Source organism: Cetorhinus maximus, chromosome 9, assembly GCF_964194155.1.
Source record: "Cetorhinus maximus chromosome 9, sCetMax3.hap1.1, whole genome shotgun sequence".
In the NCBI taxonomy this organism is placed as follows: Eukaryota; Metazoa; Chordata; class Chondrichthyes; order Lamniformes; family Cetorhinidae; genus Cetorhinus; species Cetorhinus maximus.
Window position 1 is genome coordinate 15,159,704 of NC_135887.1, and position 13,350 is coordinate 15,173,053.

At 47.0% G+C, this 13,350-nt stretch overlaps 1 protein-coding gene across 1 annotated transcript in view; it reads left to right on the forward strand.

The window, feature by feature from the left end:
• Positions 1-13,350, forward strand: part of LOC144684289 (carboxypeptidase D-like) — a 181,371-nt gene that overhangs the window by 101,420 nt on the left and 66,601 nt on the right. Inside the window, exons 12-13 of the mRNA XM_078547917.1 lie at positions 9,180-9,352; positions 11,958-12,145. Coding sequence (XP_078404043.1) covers positions 9,180-9,352; positions 11,958-12,145 — 361 coding nt within the window. The remainder of the gene's footprint in view (positions 1-9,179; positions 9,353-11,957; positions 12,146-13,350) is intronic.

Consider the following 13,350-nt stretch of genomic DNA (forward strand, 5'->3'; position numbering starts at 1 on the left):
CACCCCCCCCACCCCCGACTTCCTCCCCCTGCACTCCTTCCTCCTACGAGAATCCACCCAGCATGCGATGCACCTGTCCCTCCAGGGCCCGTAGCTGTGGGGCTCCAGCATCTTCTGCTCCTCTGATGTCCACGATTTGAGCCAGGACCTAGCAATAAGCCCCGAATTGTGCACGTCACACTTGTCCAAGTGTGTCCTGGGCCGGTGTGTTTCTCCGTTGGAATAACGGGATGATTCCGGTCGTGCCTTACTTTGCACTCCAGCGGGATTGGCATTCTGCCATGGCGGACACCATTGGCTCATCCCGCTGGTGCTTTCAAGCCGGCGTGAAACCGATTTTTGGCCTTCTCGACACACTGTCCCCTGCCCCGCCCACCATGGTGCCTGACACCGACATGGCTGGAAAATTCCGGCCTATGTTTCAGAAGTAACGCGTTGTCTGTAAAGTACTTTGGGACATCCGGAGTATGTAAATAGAGCTCTGTAAAAACTCTCTATGGCCAGATGGGAATACTTGCATTCCTGCTTCTCTTGCATTGCCTCAGGTGTTTTGGGGAAAACAACACCTCTTGCAATGGGTCTCAGAGGCCTAGAGGAAACAGTGCATCCTCCCTTACCTGACAGAATTGCTACCTCCAGGGCTATTAGACCAAACAGCTCTGTTGGCATGTGCTCAAACACCTCAAAACGTTAACTGTATTCCTCTCCGCAGATGCTGTCAGACCTGTTGAGTTTTTCCATGATCTTTTGCTGTCCAGGCTGACAGTCCTGGATGCTTTGTTGTTTCACAAGTGCAAGGGTAAGGGACATATTGCAGAGACTGTAAAAGATTTATCAATAGATGGGAGAGCATGTAATCATTGTTATCTAAGTGGGAGCCAATTTGAGTTTTTGCAAATAGTTTGCTTTTGAGATAGCCTTGCAGAAAATATGTCAAAACGTCTATTTTTTCGAATGAATAATATGTACAGTGTTACTGAATATTCAGCTTCTGTTTAAAATTCTGTATTTCCTACAGCAAATTAAGAAATCAGGAATTTTGTGCGTAAAATCGTTGCTGACCTACTCATTTTAACTGCTAACATTTCATGGGAAAAACCTTCTGGGTATGGATGAGGTTATGGCGAGGTTAGTGCTTTGACATTAGGCAGGACCTTTAAATACTCATTAAGGGGACCAACAAACTAGAGATGGTTTGGTGAGAGGAGGGGGAAGGGAGACACTGGAGATTATCAACACAGCTTTAACTTCAGCAGTGATGGGGAATTTAATAGTTAGAGGGCCCAACATGATCTTTTGCTAAAAGCAAAATACTGTAGATGCTGAAAATCTGAAACAAAAACAAAAATACCTGGAAAAACTCAGCAGGTCTGACAGCATCTGCAGAGAGAAATACAGTTAACATTTCGAGTCTGAATGGCTCTTCATCAGATGCAGTTCTGATGAAGAGTCATTTGGACTCAAAACGTTAACTGTATTCCTCTCCGCAGATGCTGTCAGACCTGTTGAGTTTTTCCATGATCTTTTGCTGTCCAGGCTGACAGTCCTGGATGCTTTGTTGTTTCACAAGTGCAAGGGTAAGGGACATATTGCAGAGACTGTAAAAGATTTATCAATAGATGGGAGAGCATGTAATCATTGTTATCTAAGTGGGAGCCAATGAAGTAGGTCAAGAAAAGCCTAATGTTCCACAGAATGAATATAGGAGATCAGAAAACAGTTATCAGAAATTCACAGGTCTTATGTTTACCCTTCCAACCACACTCTAGGATAAGGAAGGACAGGAGCATTAGGGAAATCAATACATGATTAAAGGAATGGTGTCAGGAAGAGGACTCTGTTGAGCATTGGTACTGGTTCTGGGACCCATGGAAGCTATTCCACAAGGATGGGCTATATATGAGCAAAGAGGGAGCTAACATGCTGGTAAAATGGTCAAATAAAGATGCTTCGAGGTAAACTAGGAAAAAGACTTTGAATGGAATTTTCCATGCCCGCTGGCATCAGTCATGCTCAGCCACAGCAGAGAAGGCCAGAAATTGGTTCCCCACCATCGGACGTTGGGAACCTCATTGTAATACACCTGCATATCATTATAAGGCCAGCCCACTGGAATCATCCCCCACCACCCCTCCCCCCACTGTCCGCCGCGCCCCCCCCCCCCCCCCCCCCCACCGCACCCCGCCACCCTGTTGGATCGTCCACCACGTTGGCATGATTGCACACTGATGTGTTTCACAACAGCACTTATAAGGCGTACACTTGGCGGGCTGCACTTTGAGGGGAACTCGGAGGTGAGTGCGCAGTGACTTTGCGTAATGCTCGCCCGGGTCGCCTGTTGGACTTCAAGGTTCAGGCATGTTGGAGGGTGGGTCAAGGCTGCCCTGCGGTTGAAGGTAATGCACAAGCACGTGTGGGGTTGCGGGGTTGCGGGGAGGGAAGCGGCTATGCATTAGGGAAACCTTGTAAAAGCGTCCATTGCTCTGCAGCTGAGACAGTTTAAATGCAGCCACATTACAGGCGTGGAATCGGGCCTCGAGCACATCTGCCCACTCAAGCATGAAAGTGCCACCAAGTACTCCAGATCTTTTCATCCCTTGGGCACAGACTGTAAACTAATAAGCATTTTAGTGGACCGCAGAACAGTTGGATGACTGGGCACATTGTATAATCTCCTTGCTAAAGCTGGCTGTAGAGCAGTAACTGCTGGAGGCGCTCACAGTCCTTTGCAATGACATCATCCCGGCCTGGGCCAGTATTCATGATGGTTCAAACTAACAGTGCAGCCTTGCAGTGTGGGTAAGAGAATGCCTGCACCTGAGCTGAGAGCACAACATGCAGTCCAATGGGCAAAGCTGCCGTCAATCGGTCAGGTGAAGTGGGGCAGAGGTGTTTGGGGTTTCGAGCAGCCATGCAGCGCATTAATCTCTGGCCATCCAAGTGGTGGCCAGCACTCTCCAGGATGCGTTCAGGGGCCTTCAGATTTAACCAAGAGAGGTTCTTAGTACACCCATGCTAACCCACGCGTCTCTCTCTTTCATCCTGCAGGAGGAGTACATCAGGAGCATGGAGCCTGGTGAACTAGCTGTATGCCTCGTGGCTTACAGAGATTGAAGACGGTGGAGAAGAGAGTAACGGCGGTGGCTGGCTGCACAGAGGGAGGAGCAGCGCCCTCAGGAAGAAGGGGTGGCTGGGGCTCCCACACACACCACTGAAGAGCCACAGCGAGCCGTCGCTGGTCGGGCACCTAGCAATACCCAGGGTCTGTAGATGCCGCCTTTCATTCTTGCAGATGTCCAATAACTAGTGTCGCCGGAGACTGCGCATGTCTAGGGAACTGGTTGGCCACATCTGCCAGCTACTGCAGGATTTGGAGCTATGGGGACATAGAGGGCATCCACTGCCAGTGGCCATGAAAGTGACCACGGCACTCAATTTTTCCGCCAGTGGCTCCTTTCAGGGTTCCACAGGTGACCTCTGTGGGATATCACAAGCCTCCACCCACAAATGCATCCATGAGGTCATGGATGCCATCTTTGTGAGGGCACACACCTTTGTGCATTTCGCCTGGGACTAGGACAGTCAGGATGCAAGAGCGATTGGATTTGCCCAGATCTCAGGTTTCCCACAAGCACAGAGTGCAATCGACTGCACTCATGTGATGCTCAGGTCTCTGTTGCAACAAGGGATCAACTGTGTCAACTACAAGGGCTTCCATTCGCTGAATGTGCAGCTGGTGTGTGACCACCACAAATGCATCCTGCAGGTCTGTGCATGGTTTCCAAGGAATGTCCTTGGAGACTCCTACATTCTCAATGAGTCACAGATCTCTGACGTCTTCCAGGGTCCACAGAGGGTACAGGGCTGGCTCCTAGGGGACAAGGGCTCCCCCACAGAGGACATGGCTGATGACACCCATGCAGCAACCTCAGACTGCAGCAGAGCAAAGGTATAACGAGGCTTATGTTGCAACTCGCAGCCTGGTGGAGTAAACCATTGGGATGCTGAAAATAAGGTTCCGGTGCCTGGACTTGTCTGGTAGAACCCTGCAATATAATCTACAGAGGCTGTCACGCATCATCATTGCCTGCTGCACACCTTACAACCTAGCACTGCAACAGGGAGGGGAGCTGGCTGAGGAAGAGATGCAGGAGGTGGAGGTCTCCTCCAATGAGGATGACGTCAATGATGATGAGGGTGAGGAGGTCCTCAAAGGTGACGATCATGGCAATGAGGCCCTCCCACTGGCTAGATGAGGCAGACGTACTTGGGAAGCCCTCATAGCTGCTAGATTTATGGGGGATGATGACAACATGCCAACATGCATTGAGGAGACACCATAGATCCTCATGTTGCATCTGTGAATGTTTGACTCCAGTCTGGCTGATGGCAGCACACATACTCTCTGTGATAATGGTCCTGTCATTGAGATGCAGTAGAGGCCCTAATATTCATTCAATTGCAGGAGGATGATGACGACATGCAGTGAGGACACTCCATAGATCTTCACGTAGCCTCTGAGAATGTCTGATTCCTGTCTGGCCAAGGGCAGCTCGCTTGTACTCTGTGAACGGGGTCATGTCATAGAGAGGCAGCCATGAAACTTTAAAAGCATCTGATCCTTCGTCTGCCTTCAGCACCTGACCCCTTCAGGAGCACAGTATTACTGGTGACAGCTGCTGAAGAGATGGGGACCAGTCCCAGTTTAAAGGTGCTGAGAGCACACAGAGAGAATGATGGAACTTTGTGACACCTGCCCACGACACTCTGGCAGCAACGACAAGCACCATCGAGGTGCAGGCATCAGTAATGTCTCCAGGGAGTATGAGGCCGGACCATCACTTTGGTCTGAAGGCTGCTCAAAGCACAGGGAAGAGGCCCTGGACTGAGACACCTGCCTTTATCTTGTGCAGAAAGGTTTCACATCTGAGTGACACGAACACTGCTCATCAGGACAAGGAGCCATAGGCAGGGAGACATTCTGGGGAGTTTATTGACAATAGTGAACATTATGTACAAGTGATTAATACCCATGCCCTGGCTGTGCAACTACACCTTCTTAACCTTCCTAACCCTGCCGCTATGTCTTGGTGCTCCCCCGACATCTACAGCAGAGGCGGAGACAGTGTGCTGACTGTTACTCCCTGTCTGCGATGACCTTGGCGGGTGCCCTCTGAAGGGCCCCGGCCTGCTTTCAGGCTCCTGTTGTGTGGCAGCGGCACCCTCCTTGGCCTGTGGAGCTGAAGCTGCTGAGGTCACAGGAAGAGGTGATTCGGATGGGCCGTACAGTCCCGGAGTCACCTGGGTGAATGGCCCCGGCTGGGTACACTTGCTTCACCTCCTCCTTATGGGTGCCCAAGAACCCCTGGCTGACTCCTTGAGGAGAGGGGGTAGCTGGAGTGAGATCGAACTGCCCGGTATCTCTCTCTCATATACACTGTTAGAGGCCAACTACGGCATCAGCGATGGAGTTCAGCCCGTGCAGCAGTGCAGGAGCAACGTCCTGGACCAAGGTCTCCATGGTGACCACCATCCTACTAGGTTGACCTCGGTGGGTTGCAATGCTGGCACTATCACTCCAGCCTGAAGGCGGACGGACTCCTCCATCGTGCCTTGCAATCTGAGGAGTGCAGTGGACATTCCTTCCTGATGTTCCCGAACTTGCCTTTGCAGCTCCAGCAACTGTGACATAACCAAGTCCAGAGGCTCCTCATCTGACTCGGACTCAGCAAATTTCTGGCCTCCAGCAGCCCTCCGAGTGCCGGGGACCTGTGAAGTCCCTGCTGCCACCTGCTGTGGATCAGAAAGTGCAATGTGCTCACCAGATTGTGATCCTGAGGTTACTCTAAAGTCAGGTCCCACCGAGGTGTGTGTCTCTGCGCTGGTGGAAGATTTGGGTGAGTGTTGTGACGGGACTTCAAGGAGAGTTTCAGCGGATTCCTCTTTTGAGCTTCCCTTGGGGCTTGATTGGAGGCCCTGGGTCATGGACTCTCTTGGCTGTCTGGCAGATACGCCTGCGAAAGCAGGGAGAGATAATTAGTGTATGGCAGTGGCCTCTGAAACAGGACACATCAGTCACCATATGGTTGTCTGATAGATGTTGCACTGCTGGATCCTCACTTGGTTGAGCACCGCCGACCTCACCGTCAGCACAGGTCTGGTCCAGATCCTCGCCAGCCACCTGGATGGCTCTGTTTTCAAAGTCCATGAGGACCTTGATTTCAGGCATTCCTCCACCAGTCTGTGACCTCTCCCTCTTGTTGTGTGCCAGCTTGTCCTGCATGAATAGAGATGGAGAGAGTGTAAGCAGGACACCTGCCAAGCCAGTTGATAAATATGCATGACATGTGTGGGTGGTGAGTGGTCCCATGGACGAGATGAGGATAATGAAGGTATGTGTGAGAGAGTGAATGGTGATGTCCCTAATGAGTGAGGACCCTGTGGATGTGTGATGGGTTTGTGAGTGTGTGAATTGAGAGAGATGAGAAGAGTGACTTACCCTGGCGGAACAAAGGAGATCATTCATCCTCTTTCGGCACTGGGTGGCTGTCCTCTATTGCAGGGCGTTGGTGTTGACCATTGCCTCCCAAGCTGGATTGGTGAAGTTGCTGCCCCTCCTGCAGCCAGAGCGGGGGTAGAGGACATCACAGCGGGCCTCCACTGTGTCCAACAAGTGCTCGAGGGACGCATCATTGAACTTGGGGGCTGCAGTCTTTTTGCCTTTCGGGGCCATTCTGTCTTCCGTGCAGCAGTCCTGGGCAGGAAACACTGAGAGATGTGCGCATGGCTGCACTTTAACTATGGCGCCCAGTGTGATGAAGCGGCGAGGTGATGGCGTGGCGGGCGAGTGAGAGCCCACCCACCATGGAAACGGCGTGTTTCCCCGGAATGTATAATTAATGCGGCGGGTTTGGGACGATACAGAGTGAGAAGCCGCAATGCGTCCAGTGGGTAAAATGTTGTTTTCCCTGCCTGCTACCACACTTAGCTCAAGTCTGGGATGATTCCGCCCATTAATTGGGACAAAAAGGTCAACCAAGATCAGCTCATGTCAATGGAAGAAATAAATGAGGATAATATTCATGCAGAAAGCTATTTACAAGAGCAATCTAATATAGTGGAATAAAATCACATTGACTAATCATTAGTGAGGAAAGGAGTGAAGTAAGGTTAGGCAGTTGCTCAAGCAAAACATAAGGGAGAGGATACAGTTTAAAAAAAGGTTAAATTATATTGCAGGGCACAGGGGGAGGGATATAAACACACTGGGAAAAACTGGAAGCAATTACTTTGCAGGAAGGTTTGACTTAATAGGCTGCAAATTGGACAAGAAAAGAAACATATTGACATATAATACACAGAAAGGGATAGAAAAGATAAAATAGAGAAACAATTCAGGGCTTTTGGGAAGGGGTGGTGGAGTAGGACCAGCTGAGTTCTTTCAAAGAGCTGGCATAGGCATGATTGACCATGTGGCCTCTTTCTGTGCTGTAACCCTTCTATCATTCTAACAATGGAGTGTAGAGAGGATTGAGGTCGAAAGAGGCATAGACAGAGCCCTAAGATAAAAAATGAATTGATTAGTTAAGCTAGTAAGAGTGTATGACAGTCCTCCAAACTGTAGGAAGGAAATTTAAAAGGAAATCTGCAATTAGATTAGAGAGATGAATGAGAATCACAAGAGTTCTGGGAGATTTTAATACCCCATGTCAAGTATGACAGAGAGGGCACTGATGGAGAAAAGGAAATGAGATCCCCAAAATGTGTAGAGGACTCCTTCCTCAGGCGGTATGTTAGTCAGCCTACAAGGACCTCCAATAATGAAAACAACAGCAATAACTTGCACTAATATAACACCTTTAGTGTAGCAAAGTGCCTCAGCATGCTTCACAAAAGCGTTATTTATCAAAATTTGACACTGAGCCACAAAAGGAGAATTCTTAAATTATTATTTCATGGGCATCTCAAGCAAGGACAACAATAATTCCCCACCTTTAATTGCCCTCGAGGAAATGGCAGTGTCACCTTCTTGGACACTTGCGGTCCACGGGGTGTAGATACACCCTATAGTGCTGTTTAGGTAGGGAGTTTAATAGCAGGACAAATAAAAAAAAGTTTGGCCAAAGAGGCAGGTTTTAAGGCAATTCTTAAAGGAGAAGAGAGAGGTGGAGAGATTTAGGTGGGGGGGGTGGGGGTGGAATCTGGAGCTTAGCACCCAGCAGCCGAAGACACAGCTACCAATTCTGAAGTGATGAAAATTGGGGTTGTAGAGGGTGCCAGAATTGTAGGAGTGCAGAGATCTTGGAGCGTTGTGGGGCTGGAGGAGATTACAGAAATAGGGAGGGACGAGGGCACATATTTGAAAACAAGGACGAGGATTTTAAAATTGAGGCGTTGCTGAACCCAGAGCCAATATAGGACAGCGAACACAGAGGTGATGGGTGAATGGGGCTTGGTGCGAGTTAAGATATGGGCTGCAGAGTTTTGGATGCATTCAAGTTTTCAATGTCTCCATTATTTCATTGCTCTTTACAGCTTGCCAGACTCAACTTTGAGTTCAAAATTTCAGTTCATGGCCTCTGTACCTATTTTTAAAATTTTGTTTTTTCTGCTTGTTTTTGGATGGAAGTTTTGGTAATAATTCTGCGTTTTCTCATTAACACCTCCTCAAGACACATCTTAAGTTCCTTTATTTGTCCCATCAACCCTTTTGCTTTGCATCATCATGTGTTGTGCCATTAATCTCTCCTGCCTTCTGTCCTATCACTGACTTTCTCTTTTGATCATTTTTTCCGCTCCCCTGTTCCCTACATCTGTACTAACTTTAAACCTGTTACGTCTCCAGCCTTTTCCCAGTTCTGATGAAAGATCATGGACCTGAAACGTTGTCCGGAATTTTCCCACCACCCCCGTGGTGGGTTGCCCCATGGCGGGACCAGCGAGCCATTAAAATCTCCGTTCACATCGACAGGCCACCGGCATGAGGGGCTGGAAAATTCCGGCTATTAACTCCATTTCTCTCTCCACAGATGCTGACCGACCTGCTGAATATTTGCAGCATTTTTTGCTTCCATTGTCCATGTTATACTACTGCCATAAAAACAAAGGCTGCTCTAGAAGCAAGTGCTGCAAAGTTTATGTTGCCCTGCTCCATGTAAGATCTGTTTCACTTTGTTAAGGTTGTGGGCCGTGAACTATTAATCCACCTCATTTTCCACCTGGTGGCTTCCTATGGAAATGATCCAGACCTCACCCTCTACCTGCATCACACACGTGTGCACATCATGGTTTCAATGAACCCCGATGGAAACCAGATCTCCGAGGAAGGGGACAAGACGGGCCTCAAAGGAAGGTAAAGTAGTCAATGTGGGGTTACAGATCTACAGGCAGAATTAGACAGAAGACACTTGGATCAGAGCAGAAAGTGACAAGGATTGAACTGTGTGGTGGTTGGTTGTTACCTCAAGTGTGACTGTAGTTAATTCAGACTGGTCTCTATGTTTAGACTCGGAGGTTGAAGATTGAATAGAATCTAATCTCGATCAGTCTTTTTTTTCTGTTCACTCCTATCCCTCCCTGAAGATCCTGATGCCTGTAGTTTTGTAAAATGTATTTACTATCAAATACAGCACTGGTTTAAAATATATGCAAAAAAGAGAATTGAAGCAGACCCACAGTTTGTTGTGTAAGCAAAAGCTGAAAGCGAGTGTTGTCAGCCCGAGAGCTAGCGGGAAGGAAGCAGATTGGCCAAACTGCTTTTGCATGCTTTTTTAAAGTTCACCCTGGGATGTGAGTGTTGCTGGTGAGGCCCACGTTTATTGCCCATCTATAATTGCTCTTGAGAAGGTGGCGGAGAGCTGCCTTCTTGAACTGCCACATTCAATGTGGTGTGGGTACAACTGAGAGGCTTGCTCGGCCATTTCAGAAGGCAGTTAATTGTTAACCACATTGCTGTGGGTGTGGAGTCACGTGTAGGCCAGATCAGGTAAGGATGGCAGATTTCCTCCCTTGAAGGTTATTAGTGAACCAGATGAGGATTTAACACATGTGCCTTCTGATTGTTTGACTAGTTTGATCATTATTCATGTTTCAATATGCTGGAATTGGAAGAATGCACCTTCCGCAGAAGGTATGCAATTCTTTCCTGTAATAATAAATTTATGTTCCATGTTAATAACTCCATTTTTGCTTCAAATCTGAACCTTAGTTTGCCCAGGCTTCTCCATTATTAATGGATTGCAAAGTCCAAATAGATCGAACAGCTTTAACGCGACGTCTATGCTGATTAAGAAAAAATGTTTCACATACTGCCTTTTCATAACTTTGCAGTTCTCGCTATGGTAAATGTGCAGGGGTTTTAATAGGTGCTGTAGACTCCAGCTCAGAAACCCAGTAGAGCTCACATGAGAGTTGTGAATTTTGCTAGCTTCTTATGGCAGGATTTGCTGACCTTGGTACGACAGATGTCAGGTCGATAATACAAATGACAGGCAGGATGTATATAGAAAGTTCAGAGAGGCGGGGAGGAAAGAAAATGAAAGAAGCAAAGAGGGTTTATGAGAAGGCATTGGCAGCCAACATAAAAATGAATCCAGAAGTCTTCTATAGGCATATAAGTAGAAAAAAGGGTCGTAAGAGGAGGGGTGGGGCCAATTGGGGGCCAAAAAGGGGACATAAGCATGGAGACTGAGACACAAGGTGAGCAATTTGCATCTGTCTTTACCGAGGAAGAAGATACTGCTGAAGTCATAGTAAAAGAGGAAGTAGTTAAAATACTGGATGGCCTCAAAATTGTTAAAGAAGATGTAGTAGAAAGGCTGGCTTTACGTAAGGTTGTTAAATCACCAGAACCAGATGGGACGCATCCAAGGTTGCTGAGGGAAGTGAGGCTGGAAATTGTGGAGGTCCTGGCCATAATCTTTCAATACTCCTTTGATTGCTTGGGTTGTGCCCGAGGATTGGAGAATTGCAAATATTATATCCTTGTTCAAAAATGGGTGTAGGAATAAACCCAGCAAGTACAGGCTGGTCAGCGGGACTGATAACCTGATGCAAGGTGCCTAATGAACTGAAATGCATGAAGCACCAGCTTCCCATAATGATCAGGCATAGAGTCCAGCAGACTGCACAGTCTCTGAGGGTCACAAATGCATCCCAAGTGAGCATGAACTACGTACAAGGCTTGTAACATGCAAATAAATGCTATAATGAGAGTGTTGCTTGACATAGATGCAAACGGATAAAGCCACAATTTTAAGTAAAAGCATAAACACTCCTGCCTTGTGCCTCCTGGTACACTGCCCCTGTGGCATTCTTATCTGCATGCCCAGTGCTTCCCATGGCCCATGACCAGTGTTCCCTTTTCCCCAGTACCAGAATATTGGCTGGCACTGACACAACAGCCCTTCAATCCAGATCCAGAGTGCCAGAAATGATTTAAAAGAGCTGGCCTCACGTTATTGTCAGGGATTGGCTGATTAATGCCTGGACAACACTGGTGGTGCCATATTATTGGCCCTGACAAGTGTTGGGGGTTTGTCAATTGCGAACATGTAGTACTGTAATGTCAACTCTCAGCATGCGGCAGGCTAGAAACCCTCTCAAGTACAGGCATGTAAGAGTAGAAGTCCTGTCAGCTTTAGTAGGAAGAAAGTACTGAGCCTTGTCAGTTACTTCGCAAAGTAAGTAATGAGCACTGTCAGTTACAAAAATATGGTATGGACAAGAATTGTCAATTATAAGTACAGAGTGGATAATGAGCATTGTCAATCACTAGTAGACAGTAACTGACAAACCTTTTCAATTCCAAGTACAAAGTAAGTTGTTTGTTATTTATGAGTGAATAACATATTAAAAGCCATGATTTTGGCCAGGGTAAAATATAAAACTGTTTTCAACATAAATTATCATCTGTGTTTTGGAATATTTCCTGATCTCTAGTGTTAACCACTTTCCAGATATAATGCCAATAAGGTGGACTTGAACAGGAACTTCCCCGATGCACTGAATGAGGCCCACAGTCCTGTGATTCAGAATGAGACTCAAGCTGTGATGAATTGGTTACAGGACCATCCATTTGTCCTGTCCGGAAGCCTTCATGGAGGAGCATTGGTTGTAAATTATGCTTATGACAACTTACCACCCAGTGAGTTCCAAAAACAAGTGGCATTGTAGGAAGCAACAAGATACCCTCAGTACAGATATATACAGCAAGCTAGAATGCACCCATGCTCATGTAACCCTCTGAACTGTAAAATTATATTTTTGCACTGACTATAGTCAAAGTTCCTGTGAGTTCTATTCTTGTTAAGTTTCAAATATGTCCAGTGCACTTTTCCTCCTCTCCACTGTGTTAAAATCAAACCTTATGACAACATCTCCCACTCGCATGCTCATTTTTTCCCTTGGATCAAATCTGTGAAGCTCTTTCCTTTTCCTCTTGTGAACCGGAAGCTTTTAAAACCTACTTTTGGAATTACCTTGTGGTTATTATTGATCCACTTTGCCTTTTCTCCTACTCTTTCCGGCATTATGGAGCCCTGTGCTGTGGGCCTTGGTTTATCAATAGTTTGTAATACATTAAAAATTTTGCATATTCCTGCATTTCCTGCAGCACCACCAAAGGTGAGAGGGTGTAATTATTATTGTGATAAGTTTACAAAGGCACATCCATTAGGTATGTGACTAAAGGGATTTTTAAAGGAGGTATTAAAAATAAGAACATATGACTTTAAAATTGCAGCTATATTACATTTGTACATCCTGGTTCAATGATCTCACTCCTGCCCCTCTTTACCTAAAGATTAGAGGGGTATTCACGCACACACTCATGCTCACACTCAAACATACACACATACGCAAACACACACAAACAAATACACACAAACACACACTTTTCAACAGGAAACATTAATAAGTACACTACCATCTAGAAGGACAAGGGTAGCAGATAGATGGGAACTTCACCATCTGGAAGTTCCCCTCCAAGTCACTCACCATCCTGACTTGGAAATATATCACTGTTCCTTCACTGTCACTGGGTCAACATCGTGGAACACCCTCCCTAACAGCACTGTGGGTGTACCTACACCACATGGACTGCAGCGATTCAAGAAGGCAGCTCACCACCACCTTCTCAAGGGCAACTAGGGATGGGCAATAAATGCTGGCCCAGCCAGCGAAGCCCATACCCTGTGAATGAATTAAAAAAAGAGCAATATAAGAGCTCTAATGCTATGATAGAATAGATCAACTAACACAGCATGCCAGAGTTAGAGAAACACATCCTCTTTATCGCATTAAGCACCAAAACAGTTAGGGTTTACTCACTAAGCCAGTGGGGACAGGAAG